This window comes from Artemia franciscana, chromosome 21 (genome assembly GCF_032884065.1).
Source record: "Artemia franciscana chromosome 21, ASM3288406v1, whole genome shotgun sequence".
Lineage (NCBI taxonomy): Eukaryota > Metazoa > Arthropoda > Branchiopoda > Anostraca > Artemiidae > Artemia > Artemia franciscana.
In genome coordinates this window covers 16,467,044-16,491,098 of record NC_088883.1, presented here as the reverse complement: position 1 = coordinate 16,491,098, position 24,055 = coordinate 16,467,044, and the positions used below count along the sequence as shown (strand labels likewise).

Below are 24,055 nucleotides of genomic sequence, written 5' to 3'. Positions count from 1 at the left end.
TTGAGAATAGCCATCACTTTTGTATCTTTTATTTTACTCAGATAGCCTGTTTATGGCACTTGGTATCTACCAAGTGACATATAGCGATCGCAAATTCTGTCGGTCTGCCTGTCGGTCCCGGTTTTGCTACTTTAGGCACTTCCAGATAAGCTAGGACGATCAAATTTGGCAATCGTTATCAGAGACCAGACCAGATAAAATTGGAAGTTGTCGTTTCCCCGATTCGACCATCTGGCAGGAAAAGGGGACGGTTAATTCGGAAAAAGTAGAAAAAATGAGGTATTTTTAACTTACGAACTGTGATCGGATCTTAATGAAAATCGATATTTAGAAGGATCTTGTGCTTCAGAGCTCTTATTCTAAATCCCGACCAGATCCGGTTACATTGGGCGGAGTTGGGGGAAGGGACAGGAAATCTTGGAAAACCTGAAAATTGAAGTATTTATATCTTACGAATGGGTGATCGGATTCTAATGAAACTTGATATATAGGAAGATCTTATGTCTCAGATGCTCCATTTTCAATTCGAATGGGATCCGGGGGCATTGGGGGTTGGAGCTGGGAAATCTTGGAAACCGGAAATCTTGGAAAACGCTTAGAAGAGAGATTGGGATGAAACTTGATGAAAAGAATAATCTCAAGTTATATATACTTGATTGACATAATTTGGGACGGATCCGTTCTCTTTGGGGGAGCTGGGGGTGTTAATTTGAAAAAAAAAATAGAAAAATTGAGGTATTTTCATCTTAAGACCGGATCTTAATGAAATTTGATATTTAGAAGGAACTCATGTCTCAAACCTCATATTTCAAATCCTGACCAGATATGTTGACATTGGGAGGAGTTTTTGATTTTTAGAAAGAATTCATGTCTCAGAGCTCTTATTTCAAATCCCGACCTGATCGTTTGACATTGGGGGGAGTTGGAGGGGGGAGTCTTGGAAAAACACTTGGAGTGTAGGAATCGGAATGGAGCTTGGTGGATAGAATAAACAAATGTCGTTGATACGTGATTAACGTAACCGGACTGGTTTCGCTCTCTTTGAGGGAGTTAGGGGGTGTGGTTCAGTGCTTTGGCGAGTTTGGTGCTTCTGGACGTGCTAGGACGATGAAAATTGGTAGGCGTGTCAGGGAGCTGCACAAATTGACTTGAGGAAGTCTCTTTTCCCGATTCGATCATCTGGGGGGCTAAGGCGAGAGGAAAAATTAGAAAAATTGAGGTATGTTTAACTTGCGAGTGGGTTAGGGGATCTTAATGAATTTTAATATTTAGAAGGACCTCGTGACTCAGAGCTCTTATTTTAAATTCAGACCGGCATTAAGCCTCTGATTTTCTTTTTAAATCAATCTATTGATTCTTAAATTTTGCTAGAGCTCATGGCATATGAGCTCTTGGCTCTTCTGGCCTCACAAGTGCCATATGAGCTCTTAGCTCTTGTTTGAGTGGTTTTTGAACCAGGGTTTGTCCACGCTGGACACCAGGACCACTTTAATGGGATATAGCTTACTAGAGTTTACTGTATATTACTGTACTGAGAGTTTACTGCATATGAGCTCCGGATCTTCTGGCCTCACAAGTGCCAAATGAGCTCTTAGCTCTTGTTTGAGTGGTTATTGAACCAGGGTTTGTCCACGCTGGACACCAGGACCTCTTTGATGGGATATAGCTCACTAGAGTTTACTGTGGCCTGCTAGTGCTTTTGTGTAGCCTTCTCGGGCCCTTCGAGGAGGAAGGCTCTCCGTTCCTGTTAATCAAATGTTTCAGGCCATCCCGAGAAAGATAGTTAATGTCTGGCCCTTCAAAATCAGTATTTTTGCTACAAAGCCATTCCCTATAATGGAAGTTATAATTAATGAATCATGAAAACTAAATAAAAGCCTTCATAGGTTTTATATATTTGCTTGTAATCCTTAGGCACTTGCACATAAATTTACTTAGGGGAGGGCACCAGTTCACAAACAGCAACCAGGGAATGGTATATTTTATAAGAAAAAAAAGAAGAAATAACTATGGAAATAATCATAAAACCTTGACATTTAGGCAGAGACTAGAAAGCTAGATCCCCAGCGAATGTGCCCTGTGATGCTTCTTCAGATTTTAGTTTTCATTTTCTTTGAAAAAAAGCAAGCAAAAACAGAGAATTAAAAATTTCGAGCTGCAATGTTTTGCATATCTTTTTCACGTTGGGTGTCTGGCTAGTTCTCCTCAAAATTCTCCACGCACCCCACCCCTCTCCACGGGCAATTCTCTCTTCAGACAATTATCCCCCAAAAAACTTCTCTCCAAATGTAAAATTGAGCATCCAAAGGGAAAGTAACACAAAAATAATGAAGAAAAGAAGATATTCTGGGATATTCTACCGATTTTACAAAATACAGGCAGACTGTTTAGAATACCGTATAAGATTTATTTTTACATTTTTAATTCTTTTGAATTCATCTTTTATAGGGTGTTTATGGACTGGGGGCTGAGTAATAATAGCAGACAAAGATAAAAGTTAAAGAAAATATTTGGCGCGCTTATTTGAAATGAAGAGTATTTCTGTCTTAAATTTTCTTAGTTGTGTCTCGGAGTTTTTACTCTGTTATTGAAATTAAAAAAAAAGAAGGGAAAACGCCCTTTTAAGGCAATTCAGGCGGAAAAACCATCTGATGTACGCCTAGTGGACGCGTTTCAGTATCGCAATGGGTGAACTGGTATCATGTACTATAGATGTCAGTACCAAACCGAGTTCACGGGAAGTAATTACTCGTACTTCTTAGTTTCACATGAGAGGGTTTTTCCTTGGAAGAATTTTTCATGGGGGAAGAGAATTTCCATGAAGGGGGCGCTGGATTTTCCAGCATTAAAATAAAAACAATGGGAAATAAAAAAAAAAAAATTCAGCTGAAAGTAAGGAGCAACATTAAAACCTAAAATGAAGAGAAATCATTTCGTATATGAGAGGGTTCGTCGATACCTCGCTCTTTACACTAAAGTATTTTTAGTAATTTCAAAAGAGCTATTTGTTCTAATTAAATGGCCTTTTTTTATTCAGGGGTCGTTCATAAAGAATTGGAACAAAATGCTAACTTCAGCGTAAAGAGCGAGGTATTGACGAGGGGGAAAACTCTCTCATATTCGTTATAAAAATATACTAATATGGAAGTTCGTTACGTAAATTAATTCGTAAGTTATGTATATTTTCAAACAGTTCGTGGTAACGAACTGTAGTAAGGAGCGACCCGGCTCAATAGTAACCAAAACTCTAAAAAATGGAACTTTGATACCAATAGCTATATCAAAAGAATCGCATTTTAATGCTGGTTTTAAATATATAAGTTTCATCAAGTTTAGTCTTACCCATCAAAAGTTACGAGCCTGAGAAAATTTGCGTTATTTTAGAAAATAGGGGGAAATACCCCCTAAAAGTCATAGAATCTTAACGAAAATCACACCATCAGATTCAGCGTATCAGAGAACCCTATTGTAGAAGTTTCAAGCTCCTATCTACAAAAATGTGGAATTTTGCATTTTTTGCCAGAAGGCAGATCACGGATGCGTGTTTATTTGTTTGTTTGTTTTTTTTTTTTTTTTTTTTTTTCCAGGGGTGATCGTATCGACCCAGTTGTCCTAGAATGTTGCAAGAGGGCTCATTTTAACGGAAATGAAAAGTTCTAGTGCCCTTTTTAAGTGACCAAAAAAATTGGAGGGCACCTAGGCCCCCTCCCACGCTAATTATTTTCCCAAAGTCAACGGATCAAAATTCTGAGATAGCCATTTTATTCAGCGTAGTCGAAAAACCTTATAACTATGTCTTTGGGGACGACTTACTCCCCCACAGTCCCCGTGGGAGGGGCAACAAGTTACAAACTTTGACCTGTGCTTACATATAGTAATGGTTATTGGGAAGTATACAGGCGTTTTCAGGAGGATTTTTTTGGTTGGGGGGAGGGGTTGAGAAGAGGGGGATATGCTGGGGGAACTTTCCATCGAGAATTTGTCATGGGAAAAGAAAACTTCCATGAAGGGAGAGCAGGATTTACTAGCATTATTTAAAAAAAAAAAAAATAAATAAATGTGAAAAAGCTTTTTCAGCTGGAAGTAAGGAACAGCAATAAAACTTAAAACAAACAGAAATTATTACCCATATAAGGGGCTCACCTCCTTATGATACCTAGCTCTTTACGCTAAAGTATTTTTAGTAATTTCAACTATTTATTCTACGGCTTTTGTGATTCAGGGGTCATTCTTAATGAATTGGGATAAAATTTAAGCTTTAGTGTAAAGAGCGAGGTACTGACGATGGGGCGAATCCCCTCATATATGTAATAAAAACATGAGAATACAAAAGTTCTTTACGTAAGCTAATTTATAAGCTACGTAAATCTTTTACCAATAAAAAGATTCGTAAAAAATTAAAAGTTCTAGTTGCCTTTTTAATTAACCAAAAAATCGGAGGGCAACTAGGCTTCGTCCCCGCTCTTTTTTTCTCAAAATCATTCGATCAAAATTATGAGAAAGCCATTTAGCCCCCCCCCCCCCCAAAAAAAATATTCAAATTTCGTTTTGATTATTCCTCTGCGGAGAGCCAAAATCAAAACATGCATTGATTCAAAAACGTTCAGAAATTAAATACAAAAAAAAACAAGTTTTTTCAACTGAAAGTAAGGAGTGACATCAAAACTTAAAACGCACAGAAATTACTTCGTATATGAAAGAGGCTGCTTCCTCATCAACGCCCCGCTCTTTACGCTAAAGTTTGACTCTTTCTCTCAATTCTTCTTTCTAAAACAGTAAAAAACTTTAGCGTAAAGAGCGGGGCGTTGATGAGGAAGCAGCCTCTTTCATATACGAAGTAATTTCTGTGCGTTTTAAGTTTTGATGTCACTCCTTACTTTCAGTTGAAAAAACTTGTTTTTTTGTATTTATTTACTTATAAAAACACTCCTAAATAAAATTAAAAGTTCTAGTGGCCTTTTTAAGCAACTAAAAAATTGGAGGGCAACTAGGCCCCCATTTAGCTAACAAAAGTAAAATTAATATGCAAAATTCGTTTTAAGCATTCATGTACGGTGAGCCAAAATCAAAACCTGCATTAATTCAAAAATGTTCGGAAATTAAATAAAAAGTTTTTCTTTAACTGAAAGTAAGGTGCGACATTAAAACTTAAAATGAGCAGAAATTATTCCGTATATGGAAGGGACTGTCCCCTCCTCAACGCCCCGCTCTTTAATCTAAAGTATGATTTTCCCAGAACTCTAGTTTTTAAAACAAAAAAAAAACTTAGGCGTAAAGAGTGAGGCATTGAGGAGGGGACAGCCCCTTTCATTTACGGAATAATTTATGTTCCTTTTAAGTTTTAATGTCGCCCCTTACTTTGTTAAAAAAAATTGTTTTTTTTTCATTTAATTTTGCTAGGAAGTTCATGCTTTTACCTTCAGCTCACGCAAAGATGTAACTTACGCGAAAACCTGTTTTCACTTCATGCGTCATAACGAGCCAAATTATAGATTTTAAAGATCGTCAATAGCATTTTCGAAAGTCTTCAAATTCTTCCTTGTAAATTTTGCTATCCCGCAGTGTTCATATTAGGATGTCGCCTTCTTTCTTTTAAGTTTTAGGTCGATTTCGTCGCATTAGTACGATTTGTAATGTGGCTCATCTGTCCATCCAGCTTAAGTTTTTGTGTCGGATGCAGAATTTCTTGCTTTGAAATATTAGGCGGGTTTTTCAGTGATTAAATACCATTGGTGTACTTCTCTCATGAAAATGCCTTCTTGTTTTTGTTTTCACATAAGCAATTCGTCCTCAGGTTGATTCGTTCTCAGGTATTTCAGTAAAAAAATAAATAAAGAAGTCCAACTTTGTAATCAAACAGTTCCGAAAGACGTTTGGGCATTTTCACGGTCTTTATACCAGACAATTAGCTTTGGCTCGATATAAAACTACATTGAAGCTATATTTTAATTAAATATTTAGTTGGTAATTTCGTTAGATTAGGTATTTAATATAATGCGTTCTGTGCGGGCCCCTACCATAATTCTTTGTTGTAGTTTTCATCATTGTGTTACTAAAGTATTGTATTTTCATCATATTTTGTTTTATTTCTTTAGCATTCAACAAACTTCACTTCTCGAGTGTGTACCATATAATACGAAAGTACCGACGTGTTTTTTATTACTCTGTCCACCAATAGGAGAAAAATATGACTTATCTCGATGAATTTCGAAATGTTTCCAAAAAGCAAGCTTTAAATTAAAAATTAATGCGATGTTAAATAGTGCAGGAATGGTGAAGTTTCTGAAACCACCTAAAACCCAGCTCATTTTTAATAGTGATTTAAGTTGGAGAAAAAGAATAATAAAAAAAAGCACTTTATTTCTGGTCAAGTATCACATTTATCTCTTGTGTTTCCCATAAGGCCAGCTGGCCTCAGTGTTGGCTGACCGTATAAAAACAAAATGCCCATTAGCAATTTTTTTTTCAGCACCATGGGGAACTTCCAAAGGTGCCAATTACTCAAATGATGTTGTCTTAAGATTTGAGTAAAAATTGATAAAAACCTTGAATGTGTCAACAGTTCGAAAAAATAACGAGAGGGACCCCTCTTGTCTCCTTCCCCTTCAGTAAAAATACTGGATTTCCAACCCTGCTTACAGCATAAATTATACGTCCCTATATGGGCAAGGTTTCAATCAAAACGGGAAGCACCACAAGGACTTACAAAGCCGTTGAATTGCTCAAATGATATTTTCATCAAGCTGATTCTTAACGTTTTCCTAGCTGCTATGTTCGAACATTCTTAAAGAAAAAACCGAAAGGTTAAATCATCTATACCTGAATCGGGCCTTCCTAACATCATCTTTCGCTGACGCCAGTCATGTGTCACGCACCCTAATAGAACTTTTCACATGGTTTGGAAGTCAGTAAGCCCTCGATAGCCCATCAAAAGATGAATTTTCCACTTAGTGTATTTTTCGTTTGCTATGAAACTCCTAAAGGACAAATCTGGTCCTTGGTAAGAACGGAACGTCACATCAAAGGTGAACAATTGTTACCTGATATGTTTTGCATATTTGCGTCGCAGCAAAACATTGATACAACCTTTCGATCTCTATCCTTGAGAATACTGAATAATTCTTTCTAGTTCGTGCGCGAGCACCATTTTAGAATCCTATGGGGGATGACTAGGTGATTTTTGGAGAGAAGGGTATCTGACGCTTCAAAACATTCTTATTAGGCTCAAATGTCTGAATTCGGTGTGATTTTCTTCAAATTCTCCCTGTAAATTTTTTTGGCGTCTGTTTCGAGGGGTTTGTATTTTCCTTTTTTGCAAGTATCGTCCCGAATCGAGCATTTCGAGCTCTGTCAGCCAAATGTAATACTTGACTTTTAGAGAATGAGTGCAATTCAGCAAAAACGTCAGATTAGGTGAGGAGCTTGGCTCTGGCCAGAAAACTTGTTTTTGTTGTTGTTTTTTCACCCCTTTCCGACGGGTTTCTACTTTTTTATTGGTAAAGGAAGGGGAACGCTGTAGCTCCCCTTCTCACGGTGTTCCTAATTCTACGTTGTTCCGTCAGTAACGCTCTTTGAACTATTTGATATAAGCTAGGGGAATCCCTAGCTCCTCTTCTAATGATGTTCCTGGTTCTAGATTCTTGGGTTATCTTACTGAAGTAATTAATTGTATCTCCAATTTGTGGTAAAAGTATTTATAAGCTTCTGACCTTAGACTGTTGGAATAGAAATCGAAATTTTTTTTGTATTGATTGATCTTTTTAATTGCCATTTGTCTTTTGTTTAAGGAAATATATATTTTTTTTTTTTTTGACCGAGGTTTTAAACCGATCGCGCCTTCACTATGTAAACGGTCGGTTGAGTTGTACTTATGCTGTTGTAGGTGCAGTGTTGTGTATTCTACACACCTTAAGCCTATCTTGATAATTTTTCTTTTCTTTTCAATGAGAGGAGGGACTAAAGGGTGTCCTTAGAGGGGGTGAACAGGGGGTATAGAGAGGATCAACTTATATAACTATTGATAAACTGTTAAAACTCAGTTTCAGAAATTCTATGCCTCCTCTCCCCCTCATCATAGTGGAAAATGTTAAAAGTCCTGAATTAAGTCCGAAAATACGCTATTGCTTACGTAGAAAAAAAAATATATGAGTTGATTTCTCTAAAAAAATTCAAAAGTGAATGTCACTATTTGACTCAAGATTTATGCAGATATTCACTCATGATCAATATTTTCTAGTCTCGGTAATATATTCGCCGAATTTGGATATCGTAGTTTTCGATTTTGGTAATTTTAGTTGCTATGTCAATAAATTAGTACATTAAAAAAGATCAGCTTTATTATGAACCTAGGGCAAGTCTTAATCTCAAGGAAGTTGCAATACCAAAATCGGAACTGGTCTCGCAGATATTCTGTGACACTGGCCCAGAAATATATCTTAGCTTACAGCCGTTTTCCTAACTTAAAAAAAAGCTAAGATCAAGCTAATATCAAACCGTCAATATAGTGGCGGTTGATAGTTGTATCGTATGTCTTTTTTAAGCATTAATACTTAAATTTTCCTTTTCTTTTTGCTGCAGCAAAGCATTTTTTTTTCAAGTTGATTTTTTTCTAGTTTGGTGTGTCAGACTGGTAAACATGGTTTATACTTCTTGATATGAGTTTACTTCATGTGTTTTACTTTCCTTTTCAGTCTTCTGTTAAAGGCCTTACCATGGGTGGCCTAAATATCGTATCAGTTACAGATGACACTTGGATAAACTGGACTAATAACCCAAGGCCGAAGAAAAGGCGAAGACTTTAATAGAAGTTCATTTTAAACTTTTGTTACATATTCTATGTCCAAATATATAATTTTAAGCTCTAATTTCTATTTAAGAATAGTTTTTCTCCAGCTCAATAGACAAAAAACAAGAAGAAACGCTATATATATTTTATTTTTAAAATTGCTCAAAACCTCCGTGTTTCTCTATTTTTTTTGCATATCCTGTTACTCCTAATCAGAGAACCTTTCAAATTTAAGGAAATATCTAATATTAGAGCGGCCATCTTGAAAATAAAAGTCTCTTCAATTAAAAGCAACAAATAGCCCAGTTTTTCTTGCTAATATTTTTTTTTTAATAATGAGATTAATTTAGTGAACAAGATTGTTTTTATTATATTTTAGCATATATGTAATTTTCATTTTACATAGGATGCTAAAAATATCGCTTATTTTTGTACGACAAGGCAGCCGAAATTCTCCATGCTGAGACATGGCAATTGTGAAAACGACGCCATATTGGAAATTTTGAGATCAACTGAAAAGTGACAATAAAAGTATTCTTGTGATGCAATAGTAGTTTAAAGTGATTGAAAAGTGTGAAAATAAGTTTATTATAATCTAAATTAAGTATATAAGCAGAATTTGACTGGTATTGATTCCTGTAAGAGCCATGGAGAAGGTAAGAAATTTCTAAGTTCTTTTATAGGACTTTGATGTTAGTTTGTGTTTGTTGACTAGCCAAATGTTTGTCCAGGCATAGATTTTAAGCTTTTTAATACATTTAACCTTTAATTACGGCTTAAATCATAGTATTTCTTTCCTGGTCAAGAAGAATTGTGACTCTGTTTTTACTCATTTTAATGTTCCAAGAAAGGGAACATGTGTCTACAATCATTAAATATCGCATTTTCTAGCAAATGCTTGCTTGTGCCACGCATTTTCTTTCATTAATGCATTTTTAAGACTGTGCTCTTTCATTACAACCCTCAAAACCCCACTTTTAAGTGCAACCCATTTTCAAAAAGTTAGCCTAAAATTTCTATAAGAAATTCAGCTGGTTCTTCTGTTAATTTAGTGACTTGTTTTCTTTCAGTTCTCTGCATTTTGAACAATTCCAGGGTAATTTACTCAGGTCATTCTATCAGTAGTAAAGTTTTTATGAAATTTAATTGAGAAATACATGCTTTTAACCAAGCTCTGCTATCTGATTAATGCATTATTTTCATTTCACTTTCCAAGCACCTATTAGTGACAGCAAATTGTACTTAGTTAATCACTATAAAAGCTCTATGTTTATTTAAGGCCAAGACTAGTATCTTTTGGTTACATTAGAGAGCAATAACTTGTCTGAAGTACACCATAAAAAAAAGCCTAGTACCATTTCATTCACCAATTGACAGTCTGACACCTGTCTGGGAGTGCAGCTCTTCTAAAAGAAATTCTAATTAAAAGGGTAGTAGTATACCATTTAATTTCCCAATTGACACTTACTAATCATAGTATTTTCAGCTCTTGACAATACTCCTCCCCAATAGTGCCAGACATAGGCTAGCCCTAAATGATATAGTTTTTCATTGCTTGATGTCTCATTTGATATGAGCCTAGAATAGGGGCTATTGAGAAGGAAACATGCTTAGAAAACAATTGTTAATTCATAATATTCTGAATAGGCCAAATTTCATTTAACACATTTTAGTAGTAGCCCCACTATTCTTTGCCTTTACCTCTAATGTTTAAATATATATAGCCCTATTATGTTCCCTATGCATTTTGCCATTTCATGCAATCAAAAGGAGTGATTGAATCAAATGTGATGAAATTGGGAAACAGAGAAACACATGGGTTTAATTCTTAATATTTTAAAAAATAAATTTATTAAAATTATTATATATAAGTAATTTTAAAAATGTGGGCTATATGCAAAATATAACTGAATTAATTTCATAATTTGGGCTATATTTGGCACAATAGGTCAGTATGTTTCATTGTTTTTGTGAGCAGGTATTAGGGTACTTTTGTCTTATAGCCACCACACTCAAGATCTTGTGTTGCAAAAATGAGACAATAACTGGTTTTCATGGTCTTTACACCAGACAATATTAGCTTTAGTTCAGTTGGAAACTACATTGTAGCTAAGCTATATCTTAAATAAATATTTAGTTGGTATTTTGGTTAGGTTAGCTTAGGTTATGTATTTAATGTAATGCAGTCTGGGCAGAGCCCATTCCATAATTCTTTGTTGTAGTGGCAGGCCCCCTTCCATAATTCTTTGTTGTAGTTTTCATAATTTTGTTGATAAAATATTATATTCTCATCATATTTTGTTTTATTTCATTAGCATTCACCAAACTTTACCTCTCAACATAACTTGAGTGTGGTGGTTATAAGACACAAATATTGGTATTAGTTTGCTCAACCTTCCAACAACATGATCTCATTCAAAGTCATTTAAATAAATATATTCTTAAAAATGTGAATAAAAATGGAAAGAAACATTAAATTCTGATTAGTCATAATAGAAATATGCTGCACATTATTAATAAAGAATTTTATCAGTAGTATTTTATTTGAGTTTTGTAAACAGCTTAGGGTTATATCTAGGACCAAAGCAGGGGGTAAATTGTCAGGGTAGAAAATATAATATTTGGATAGAATATCAAGCGGGAAATCAACTGATGTTACTATTTTTTTTTATAGTATTTGGTCTTATACAAATGAAATCTCCCTTTTTAATGGTAAATTGATGGTAATGTATATTAATTTTCTAGCTAAATGAGAAACATGCTACTCCATGCTTGCTCCAAACATGTTAATCACTACCATTGCAAATTCTATTTTAAGTCTAAAAGTTTTACTTTTTACCTTAAATAGCATCTTCTAGTGACTAAGGTTGAAGAACCTGTAGATGTTGCATACCCTCCCCTGCTATATAGCCTTAGGTTATATACTGAAGTCTCCCCATCACATTGACATTGTTAATCAACTATTGATGAGAAATACATGTAATTCCTTAAAATCTGCAAACTTCCATATGTTGCCTAGGACCATATCTGGCCTGTCAGGGGAGGGGGGGGGGGGCTGTGATGCAAATCGACAGTAGTGGCTTTTATATTTGGAAAGATTTTTGAATGGTTTGTTTCTTTTTTTATCTTACAACATAAGTTAACATCAGCAAAATTGACTGAAATTAATAAAAACAAAATTGAATGTTTGATAAAGTGGTAGAGAATTGTTTTGACAAACAATTTTATCATTTATGGCATAACATTTATTTTATTTGTTGCTTAACATTTGAGATAGTAGGCTTTTTGTTATATTGAAAAGTAATTGAGCTGTGTGAATAATGCTATTAAAAAGGGATCAAATCCTAAATTTTGCCCTAAGAAGGTTTTGAAGAGTCCCCATCCAAAGATTATTGAACATTTATTGGCTATATTTTCAGCTAGATTGTCAGCTATAAGGATTGAGACAAATATGTCTAAAATTCAAAGAAAATTAAATAACAATATTAACAGAACCAATCACCAATAGACATTTGAGGTTAGCTGCCAAAAAAAGCAAGATTAGCAATAAAAAGCGTTAGCAATAAAAAGCAAGATTAGCAATAAAAATTTGGAAAATAGTTTTGGAAGTTGATGATGATGTCTTAGGGAAGTATGTTAGAAATGCAGCTAAGAATAGTAGTGAAAATGCTTTACATTTATTAGAGAAGAAACCCATAAAGGTCATAGAGAAAATTGCCAGAGATATGGAAGATGCAGCCAGACGGCATAATTGTAAAATAAAATGTTAATAAATTGAGAGGGATTAGCCAAACTGGATTTTTCCAGTTAAGGATAGAACCAGGACCACAATTAGTTCTAAGGAAAGAGCTAAAGAGAGATAGAACATTTTGAGTGTGTGCTAAACCGTGATAGAGTTACAGGAAAAAATATATAGAAGAGTGAAAAAGGCTATGACACTTTGGATGTGAAGGAGCATTTATTTGTGAGGAAGAATTAGTGACAGTACTAAGAGGATTGAAAAATCATAAGTCCCCAGGTGCTGGTAGTGTGGTAAATGTGTTTTTTAAGTGTGATAAGGTTAGAAATAAGTTACTGAAGCATGAATTTGATTTTTCAAAAAGGGGAAGTACCTACCAATTAAACAAAAATTTCAATTAAACCCCCCATAAGAAAGGTGATAAGAGTATGTGGCAATTATAGAGGCATTAATCTGGTTTCTGTAAGTAGCAAATTACTTAGTATGATGATAAATGTTTGACTCAGAGATGCTGTAGAAAAAGTTCTAAGAGAAAAATTATGTGGTTTAGGAAGGGTAGAGGATGTGTTGGCTAACTTTTCACTCTTAGACTAATAATTGAGTGCCTGAGTCATCCAACACCTTCAATCCTCAGTTTGCAGATTATGAGCAATCGTTTGATTCAGCTGATAGAAAAGCCTTAGCGAAGGTCTTATCTTTGTATGTCATACCAGACAAATACATTAAAGTGATTCGGGCTATGTAGGAGAATAATATTGCTTTGCTTAATGTAAGAAATGAGGTTAGTACCTGGTTGTGTACTAAATTAGAAGTTAAGTAGGGTTATGTTCTATCCTCATTTATATGGATCATTTTGATGGACTTCAGGAGCAGAGCAAAGGCAATGGGAGAATACGGAATCAAATGGAGTGATAAAACTTTTTGGACTTAGATTATGCTGATGATTTAAGTAGTGCAAATGAAAATGAATAAAACTTAGAGGTTTTGCCAGTTCAGGGTGCAATGATAGGTTAGAAAATTAATGTCAAGAAAGCTAAGTTGCTGTAGCTAGGAATATGTGAATACGAAAAGGTGATGTTGGGTAACAAGAAGACTACAAGTGGACAGCTTCACTTACCTAGGTGGTATTATTTTGAACCAAGATAAGAATATTTGAAGCTACAGTAATAACCCTGATAAAAAATGGCTCTGGAGCATGGGCGCTCTGAAAAACGGAGGACCATTTGCTAGATGTTTTCCATGGAAATTGCCCACCAAAAAGGTAACGTATTTTCATCTTTGGCTTAGGTAATAACAGTTGTCAAGTGTGGCTCTGAAGCTTGGGCGTTCCGAAAAACAGAGGAAGATCGTAATTGAACATGGAGGCTTTTTTCTTCATTACCGTGATCGAACCTCAAACAAAGTAAGGACGAGATATAATCTTAATTTCTTACAAACATTTTTTTTTAACCCAAATGATTTACAGCGAGACCTTAACTGCCTGATATTTTAATTAATCCCACAAAATAGGTATTTTAAAATTTAATTTGTATTAAACTCATTTAAATTAAATATTCTATATTTAGGTTTTATTTCTTCATTCAAAATAATTTCTGCCCGTTTTAGATTTGGCATTTAAGGAAGCTAATTTTGTTCCTTTTGGGCTTTAAATTACTCAGTATACACGTCACTTGTTGGAAACGTTCTTTATTTGCTTGATGATATTGAATGTTCTTATGTACATTTCTATGTGATCAATATAGGCTTTAATGACCAGATTAATCTTGTTGAATGAAATATTTTACTACACATCAATACACAAGATTAAAATGTTGAGGTATAAAAAGAGAGAAAAACGATAAAAAGTCACTACACTAAAAGCGTAGCATCATGCTCTGCTTTAAGATTTTCTTATGGAAGATATTTGCAATAAGCTGTGCCTTAATGATAAAAAGTACCAGTGGTGAATATCTAAAGCGGAGCTGGCCTGTTGGAACGGCTAGTGAACGATTTAGCAAATATTATCTTAAGAAGCAAGATATTTGAAAATGAGCTGCGCTTTCGTTATCCTAATCAATATCAGTATGCTGGGATTGTTAACTAGGGGCTATGATTCTGCAAGGTTTTCAACAACACTGTCCATTTTATGGAATTGTTGATTTACAAATTGAAGCAAACAGTAAAGATTTGTAGTTTTTTAACCCATGAGAGAAATAACTGGAATTTATGGCTATAAATCTTTAGCCAAGAACATTTAACTAGCGGACTGGATTCCGTTTTCCAAGTCTAGTCATTTTCTGTCTTTTCGCAAATGCATGTCCTGGTAGAATTCTGCTTGTTGTTACTATCTTATGGAATGCTAGCTCTGGTTTGCTAGCCAGGACGCAAATGATACCCTATATTTCATTCTTCGTCAAATATGGCTTTAACCGCCCTTGACTTTCAAAGTAGAAGACAAAATAGTAAAAATAATGATCGACATTTTAAAGTGATTTGAGGTTACCCTTTTATTCTTTCTATTTTGAGAAAAAACAGATATTTCATGGATTTGGTTTGATCTCTAATTTATTTTGGACAACTTACAATGTAGTCGGATTGAATTTCCATGTTCATCCAATTTTGATTTACAATTCAACTTTCAACAGACTAGGTATTAAAGGGTGAAAATCCTCCAGAACCATTGATAGTGCATAGGACGTCGAATTGACGTTTCTTTTTCTGAATTTCTTTACGGGTACAGGTAGCAAGACTGTCGGCCTAAGTTTGCTGTTGCGAGAATCGAACCCTGGACCCCATAGTACCAATCAGAATATTAATCCATTGTGTTACAACAGGGTTGAATATTACAGGAGGATGAGGAAGTCTTTTAAGAATTATATAATAATGAATAAGCAAACTTTTATGGACACTTTAAGACACTAAATTTGTACCGAGACCAGGTAAATAAACAAATGATCTACAACACATGAATCTTTTTCAGCAGTTGTATGCTTATACGTTGTGTTAGACATTTTCGGAAAACACATACAGAGCCATCTTCAATTCATAGGGAATTTTCTGCCAATTGTCAAAAGCGGTCTTATTACATTAGAGAATTCTCAACAGATAGATTAAGTCAACTTCAATTTTGAAGGAACAACAATCCACCTACATTTTATCTTTTTAACTTCTGAAAGTAATTCAATATGCCCAACGCAAAAGTTAGAATTGATGGTTTTTAAAATCATCGTTGCTTGAGATTACTGCTGTTTTATAAGCTGAAAGTTTTTCTAAGAGATTATTTTTTAGGATTCAGGGGAAAGTTCAAGTTCTGGCTCTGAATCAGATGGACCGAGAGTCCATGGCAGACGAAATGAAGATCAAGATTTTTCAGCAAGTGACAGCGAAAATGAGAAAAGGTTAGTATAAAATTGGTTATTATAAAAAAAATGCATGGCATATACCATTTCCGTCAGTGGCCCTAAGTGTAATAATAAAATTACTCGGCTCTGGAGAGGAGGGGAAGAGCAAACCCCTTTACTTAAAAACTTGCAAGATATCTTGAAAACTTACAATTTGAAATTGGAACTGAATTGTCTAAGGATGTCAAAATCCTATGTGTCTGAATATGCCATTAGAGATGACACACAGCTTATTTTTAAAATAATTTATCAAATTTTGTTTTCCCCCAAAGCTATTCAATTGTCAAATTATATGTTTTATATAAGGGGTTTTCAAGATTGATGAAATGTTTTGATGTGGATGCTCTTGTTTTTGATGTATTCAATTTGGCAAACTTGGGTGACTGTGGGTGAAAAAATAAAAAAACATTGCTCTGTTTAAATAACACATTGATAGGATTTTGACAATCTGGGTATAAACATAATCCAGGTTCCTTCCTTCCAAAGGTTATTAATATTTCCTTTTTTTTTGACCTGCATTTGACCCCTGCTCCATGTGAGTTTCTCCCCCCCCCCACAGTGTGCTTGCAAAGAGATAAGAAATTCGGTATTCCTTATTAAGGAATACCGTTTTGAGCAATTATGTAACCTTACCGACTGTTTTAATATTGTTTCCCGATATATTTTACAATTTGCTTGATTCAAATGGTTTAAGCTTCAATGGTTCTCCTTTTGTTTCTTCTTAATTTCCAAAATGAACAGTATTTCACAAGTTATTGATAATGGCATGAATTTTCTTCTATAAGAAAGTTAGTAATTAATTATTATTCCTGAAGGTATATCAGGAGATGGTGACCTAAAATCAGAATTTCCTTATACAGTCTAAACTCCATACCCGCATCAGGGCTCAAATTTGTTGTTTACCTAGGGCTAAATACGTAGTGCAAACTTTCAAGTAAAGGTTTATTGTAATAATGGCAGTATTCTTAGAAAGCTATTAAAATTGGAAAAAAAAAAATACCAAATCGAGAGATGGAATGGATTTATTTTTAAATGAAAATGTTGATCAAAGTAAGGAGCTAAAGAATGTTTGCATCTCCAAAATAGGTACCCACAACCAACAATTTCAGATAGGGGGGGGGGGTAATTGGTTGAGATTTCTTTTCGATAATGGAGGATCTTGAAATTCAAATAAAGTATTTTCAGGCCACTGTATTTCAATAGGTTTCAGTGGGAGGCTTTTATGACACATGTCTTGTTGGGTAAAATTCCATTCCCTTCTTTACGTGCCTGTATATATCTTTCAATAACCCTGTTAACCCTGAATGGTCTCAAACTAAGTTTTGAAAGCTTTTTTGTGTATTTGTAGTAAATAAGAACTGAAAACCAAAGATAAGGAATTTTCAGTGGTTAGTAGTAGTTTTAATATTGGTCAAGCCTTGAATGTCTCGGAACTGCATTATGTCGATTGGACTTTATTAACTGATGAATGTTCTTAATTTGCAGTTCTGAGTCCGAGGAGGAGTCACCACGAGATCATAAACTAAGTGATTCAAGTTCTGAAAGTGAAGAAGAAGAAGAAATATCGAAGAGTCGTCCACCGGCTCGAAAGGCTCCGAGGAAGCCGGCTAAAAGAAAAAGAAATGAAAGTTCTGATGAGGACGATGATGACGAAAGTGAAGTAGATGACTACCTTGAAGAAACTAAAAGGTAAACGATTATTTTTAGGTAGTAAAATCGTCGTTTATAATAAAACATAGAATATATATTAAACTTTTTGCTCTGCAGGCCAAATATTAAATTTTTTTGCAAACTTCAGAATGTTGAACAGCAACGAATAAACTGCCCTATGATAATTCTATTTGCGAGTACTTCTTTTAACCCCTATATAAGATGCCAATTCAGCAATATTTCCGTATTATTGTACCAGAATGGCAAGTAGAGTAAAAATATCGAAAATAAGGTGCACAGAGCTGCTCGTCATCTTTTTGGACACGCAGGCAGATAAATTGGGAACAGGCCATATAAAAATAGCAAAAGTGGTCAGTAGGCTACGCACGGTTTCGCTAACGATTTACAACTACAATTACTCCTATTAGGAATAATTTCTGAGTACCGAATCTGTAACTTGAGCTTACCGTCAAGGGACTATATGCGAAGTTGCGAACGAAAGCGATGCAAATTATTTGTAATCGAAATTTTCGATCTTTTTTCAAAAATTCTTTTTTTGCTGAGACTTCAAAAGTTCATGACTACAAAAGAATGAGATTAGAAAGAAGTTTGATCTTAAAATATTACTTTACTCTAAATTAATTCATTCTGTTAAATTTTTATTAATTCCCTTGTTGCTTTGCATATTAGCCTTAATCAACGTAATCAAGTTTATTTTACGCAATTCATCTAACTGAAATCAATGGCATGTAAATGTAATTTCACACATTGAAGGATATATCTTGTAATACTTCAAAGATGACTAATAGGGTACTTATATTTGTGCTATACCTTTATAACTAAGCAATTGGTTACTAACCAGGTAACTCAGTAAACATCTGTGATAAAACCTGAACCGGCGTCACGATGAAATACATGTATTTTTTACCATTAAAAAAAGTCAGGTGTATAATTTCCATTTTGAGTTGTTTGACTTCAGCTCTCCCTTGCGCTTAGACTTGGCAAGTTGATATACAGCTCAGTTTCTAGTTTAGTGATCTCCAACCACTACTTTTCTCTTCTATGCCGGTGGCTTAAAATTTCCCGATTGGCCCTGGTTTCGTCTTGATCGTACTGAAACCATGGGTTGGTAGTTCAATGCCTTGTTGAGGAGAGCACCATTTTGCCTCTAGCATCTATGACCAAACCAGGTTAGGTATCAGTTTTTATTAATGCACTAATTTCATGTTTTTGCCGGCAATATTTTTCGATTTTGGCGTTCTATCTTGGGTTAGGACTCTTGAAAATTTGTTTTAGGCAAGAGTGGGCGAACCCATATGGGACGTGGATAGTCACCCTTTTAAAAAGTCATGTCTCACAGCATTGTTGTAGTATAGAGCAGACGATTGTCTCGTAGATCTGAACTTCTGTCTTTAGGATGACATCTCTTTCTCTTCATAGATTCCATGGCTGAAAATCAGGCTCGATGGAAATAGTCTAGTTACAATCTTTCTGATGAATATTTGCATTGAATTATTCACTTTACGGTTGAGTGAGTAAATTAGTTTATTACGCTTAAATTTTTTAAAAACAATTTTTGCTTAATTTAACTTTGCTTACAGTTTTTCAAACAACTCAGTAAGAATTTTATTTTATGTGGCGTTAGTAGTGTTCATTCATAGAGGACCATGTGGAAGTGCCGAAGCACTGTCCGATTCTCTTCATTATTGTAATCTCTTTCAACTCAGCCTTGAAGAATTAATGCTTTGACCACATTGTAGTTACACTTGTGGATTAAGTCAGAATTATGCGTGACTCTAGCATCAGCTATATATCGCCTTCATACTTTACCAAGCCTTTGTGACCATCTACAAAGAGAGCTTGGCTATAAGGCTGACTAATTAAGAAAAGTGGAATTCTAGACTTGACATCCTTTGTCCGTGAGGATAGGGTAGGGGTTAGAGTTCTGGTGTCGCTGGTTATTCAGTCTGGAACGGCGGCCAGTGGCATGACTTTTTAAGCTCAATCAAAGTAGACCCAGCTCTGAATTGGTACCTGAAGAAATCTTGGGAAGGTGAGCAGGAAGGGTATGCGAAAGCTCAGAAAATTCAGTGCATTTACATTGAAAAATTGATTACTCTCATTTCAACGTTAGTGTTGTTATCTTGATGCATGTTTCGTACAGATCTGACCTAAAGACGAGACCTAGCAGTTGGTATGCAATCAAGGGGGAAGGAGGAGATGCTCCCCCTCCCCAAAGTTCCAAGGCTTTGGCAAGCCGTACCAACGCCTTGAAAGTTAGGGCGTCTTCAGCGTCTTGATTTAGCCTATGTGTCTGCATTTATTGGGACACTGGACAGTTTTGTCGACACATTCTTTGTATGCTCCGAAACTCAAAACTCTAGTTTTGACCCTGACTATGAGCACCCCTCCCGCTGAAACGAAAATGAAATTGTCAACGAGTTACAATTGTTTGATGACTGGAAAAATTCCATAATCATTTGTAATCATTTTTCACCAAAAATTGCATCTTGATTCTCGACTCCCCCCAGTCAAAATATCTGTCTCTCCCTCCAAGGCTTTTTACTCTGTCGACCGTTAGAAATATTTTTTTTTCTCTGGGTGTGCGTCATCGTAGGAAAATATGCTTGTCAAAAATTCTTCACCTTTACCTTTTATGTTTGTTATTATGCGTGCATTGTATAATCTTGCTGCAGCGTAAACGTTTCACTATCAATTTTCTTTCAGTCGTGTCACTAGTCGCCGTGCGGCTGCTGCAGTTAGCTATAAAGAAGAAGAAGAGATAACAGACCCTGAAGATTTGATAGAAGAGCCTGTTGAAGATTATCCTCAAGGCTATCAGGCTGAAGAAGACAATGCTGAAGTTATTGAAAAAGTTCTTGACTGGAGGATTGGGAAAAAAGGAGGTAAGTTCTTTCTTAGCAACATGACAGGTATGTGTTGGAAAATGAGATATAAATTGTTCTTCAAATATTTACGCTTTTTTTAAGATACAATCATAGTTCAGTACACGAAAATAAGAATCGATCAATTCAGAAAAAAATTATACGGTACAGAAACATGAAAATGAGGAAGATTATGTACTTCCCTTTGAAGATGGGTACGCAATAGTGTTGGGCAATAATTTAATTAAACGATACATTAATATTTTTACTTTCAATATTCGATATGTCGATTTCGATCTTTCGGATATAATTTTTGCTCAGATTAACTTTAGGGTTTGGCAAAAATAAAAAGCGAAATTTGTAATTAGAGTATTTTGCACCTTTCTCTCTCCAAATTTTGAATAAAATAAAAAGACTTCCATTACATGAATGGACATTACAAAAACCCTGCTTTGGAATTAGTTGGGTTCAGGATAAAGAAAAATAAGTTACTGGCTATTTTTGGCTTTTCAAATCAGCAACAGGTCAACATTTTCCCCTGAGAATTGGTTGATCCTCAGAAATTAAAGAATTTTTTTTCTACTGAAAGCAAGGAGCAACATTAAAACTTAAAAGAACATAAATTTTCCCGTATATAAAAGGGATAGCCCGTCCTCAATGCCTCGCTCTTCACACCAAATTTTATTTTTGTATTTCAAAAATCGCCTGACTCTTATTAACCGGCTCTTGTGTTTCAGGAGTTGTTTTTTAAATAATTGGCACAAAAAGTTAACGTTAGCGTAAAGAGCAAGGTACCGAGGAGGGGGATCCAGCCTCATATAGGGATAGTTTTTGTTTGTTTTAATGTTGCTGATTACTTTTAGCTTAAAATTCAGTTGTTTTTTTTTTTGTTTTATTTCTGATCGTTTTTCAAGTAATGCTGGAAAATACACATGTTCTCTCTATAGCCCTTCCCCCAGACAATCCTATCCCTCCTGAAAATTTTCCATAAAAAACTTCTTGTGGACAATTCCGCCTGGAAAATTATTTTGCTTGTTTTCGTTTAAAGAAAAACTCCGTCAACTGATCCCCACCAAATGGCTTGATTCCGCAGTGGCTGAAGCAAAGGGACCTTGAAAGCACGTGCATCTGTTCATACAGATTCCACTAAGGCCCAATCCGTGTCTCTTGCTATTTTACTCTCATCTTGGAGATGATCATCCAGGGTAATATGCAATTTCTAGAAAAGGCGTATGTGGCAATCGTGACAAGTGTGATCTGAGCAGGGCCTATAACCTTTGGATATATTTTATCCAGCCAAGCCTTTCGGAGGTTCTCAGTAACATTTGAAAGCCAACCCTCACTAAACGTAGTTTGAGAACAGGCTATGCCAACTTACGGATACAGCTGTACATGCTGTGTATCAGCATATATAGGTTAGTGGATCAAATACACTGTTCTTCTTTTCGACCATTTGCGAAACAATTTTCCATGCTGGATCTTTTCTGCTGGTTGTTCATCGTAGATACCTGAAAAAGCCGAAATAATATCGGTTTCGATATATCGTTTTGATGGTCCGATATATCAATGTATCGATATGCAGTATCGCCCAATACTAGAACAGAAACAATCATTAAGATTAATCAGTTCGATTTTAAAGTTATTTTAAGAAGGTAAAGATATTTTACTGCGTCTCGACAGGATCACGTCTTGGATTTTCGCTGAAGGGGAAGTTCAAATGGATATTTTCTCGTGCGATTTTTTTGAAGGTTTCGAGCAAGATTTGGGCCTGAACAGCTCAAATACCATATCTAGCTTTTTTGCAGGTGAAAATACTGCTCATTTTAATCCAAACTATCTTTCCCTGAATGTGACCCTGTATATCGTTGTTGGAAATCTCTGTGGATGCAGTACAATAAAATAAAAGTAAACAAACATGTGAATATTTCTGAGGTGCAGATATTACGTTTATTAATCAATTTTTACTAATGGAAACAAGTATTGATGATTTAAAAAAAAAACATATACGCGTTTATAATGATAGAAAGACTAAAAAGTTTTAGCAAATCATCTATTTTTGTTACATCACGTTTTTCTCTAGAGAGCATCCATACATGTCGTCTTGGTTGGCATCCTCTTCCTCTCTGCGCATACGTTGAAATACTAGTGAAAATGCCAATTTGAAAGGTTAATGCCAATATGAAAGGTTGAAATGTAAATATGCCAATTTGAAAGGTTGCGATGGATATCGCAATGATAGGAGAGACTAGCGAGAAAATCCTCCTTACTATGCGCTTGAGACCCCCATTCTTCCCTTTCGGGCAAAATTAAAATCATGTACTGATAAGTCACAACTAATAAGCTGTGAAAGTTGTTTTCCGATACAAAATTCAGTTTTTGCTCAATAACGATTTCAAGATTTCTGTTAGAATATTTTTTCTGGGGTCACTAGTGCGTTATTAACGGGATCTATGTACTTATGCGCACTAAAGTTATTAATTATTGGTAAAATCATATTCAGAACTTGGAATTATAATTTGAGTTTGGGCATTAAGCTTTTAATAATGTATTTTATTACCTAAAACTGTTTATAGTTTTTAGGTCAGGTGTATTTTTGCTGCTTGGATAATATCATCGGGCATTAAAATGGCGTGGCCCATGAAGAAACAATTTTCGCCCAAAAGCTTAGTAACTTTATCATCTTTGATTTGCCCAAAGATTAAAAATATGCATAAATGTGTCATTAAATAGCATCTTACTGTGATGAAACCCAAAATCCCTTTACGTAGCTTTCAGTCAGATTTTATTCAGTATAATTGAAATATGATTTTTCAGTATAATTGAGGGAGGGGGGGGGGCAAACATCCCATTTCTATAAATACGACATTTATAATTTGTTAATTTCAGTTTTTTTTGGTGGCCAAGAATAGCTAACGGTGTTTATCACTGGTGATAAAGGTATCATAAGATAATTTCTTAGGAAGAATTCAGTTTTAATATAATCTGTAATATTAATTTATTGTGCATAATGTTATTTTTGGATATAACGAGGGAGACCCACTTCTTATGAGATTCCATTTCTGCTCTCCCATTTCAATGTTAATTTCAGTCGTGGACGTACTGTCCAGGCGGGGTCATCTGAAGGAACTCTAGCTTCCTCTGTCTCTTCCCCACATATAAGGCTTGAGAGCCTAAACAAAATCAAGTCTATGTACCTGTGTAACTTAGAGAAAAGTAAATAAATTCATACTTGGCGCAAGGGCTCGCTTCTCCTATATCCTATTCTTCCACTTCTATATAAAAAGTGGTTCCGAGGCCTCTGACCAGATCCTAAGCCAAAACTAGGTTATATTTTCAAAATTATTTCTTCACCGGATCCTCAAAGCCTTTTAAATAAGGAAAGGGTAGATATATGAAAGTAAAAAAAGTTTTGTTGGCTCTAGTTTGGATAGCAAAATTTATTTTTCAAAATATTGAGGGAGATGGCAATTTTGTTAATTGTTCAAGGAAAATACCAAAAAAGATGTTTTTGAAAAATAGGTAGAGGAAGCAGGGGTAAGCAATTTTTATTCACTTAGGATGACGATTTTCCAAATTAAGGAAAAGTCACTGTTCAGTAGAGGGATTCGATGAGTCG

General features: G+C 35.1%; 2 protein-coding genes across 3 annotated transcripts in view; both read left to right on the top strand.

The window, feature by feature from the left end:
- The window catches only part of LOC136040591 (small ribosomal subunit protein uS11m-like), a 51,010-nt gene extending 42,146 nt beyond the window's left edge, over positions 1-8,864 (top strand). Inside the window, exon 5 of the mRNA XM_065724848.1 lies at positions 8,691-8,864. Within this exon, the coding sequence (XP_065580920.1) occupies positions 8,691-8,801 (111 nt within the window). The 3' untranslated portion in view covers positions 8,802-8,864. The remainder of the gene's footprint in view (positions 1-8,690) is intronic.
- Positions 8,865-9,257: 393 nt separating this feature from the next.
- The window catches only part of LOC136040746 (chromodomain-helicase-DNA-binding protein 1-like), a 66,402-nt gene continuing 51,604 nt past the window's right edge, over positions 9,258-24,055 (top strand). For both annotated transcript variants that reach the window (XM_065725055.1, XM_065725054.1), the window contains exons 1-4: positions 9,258-9,441; positions 15,792-15,901; positions 17,390-17,593; positions 20,282-20,460. In XM_065725055.1, coding sequence (XP_065581127.1) covers positions 9,433-9,441; positions 15,792-15,901; positions 17,390-17,593; positions 20,282-20,460 — 502 coding nt within the window. In that variant the 5' untranslated portion in view covers positions 9,258-9,432. The remainder of the gene's footprint in view (positions 9,442-15,791; positions 15,902-17,389; positions 17,594-20,281; positions 20,461-24,055) is intronic.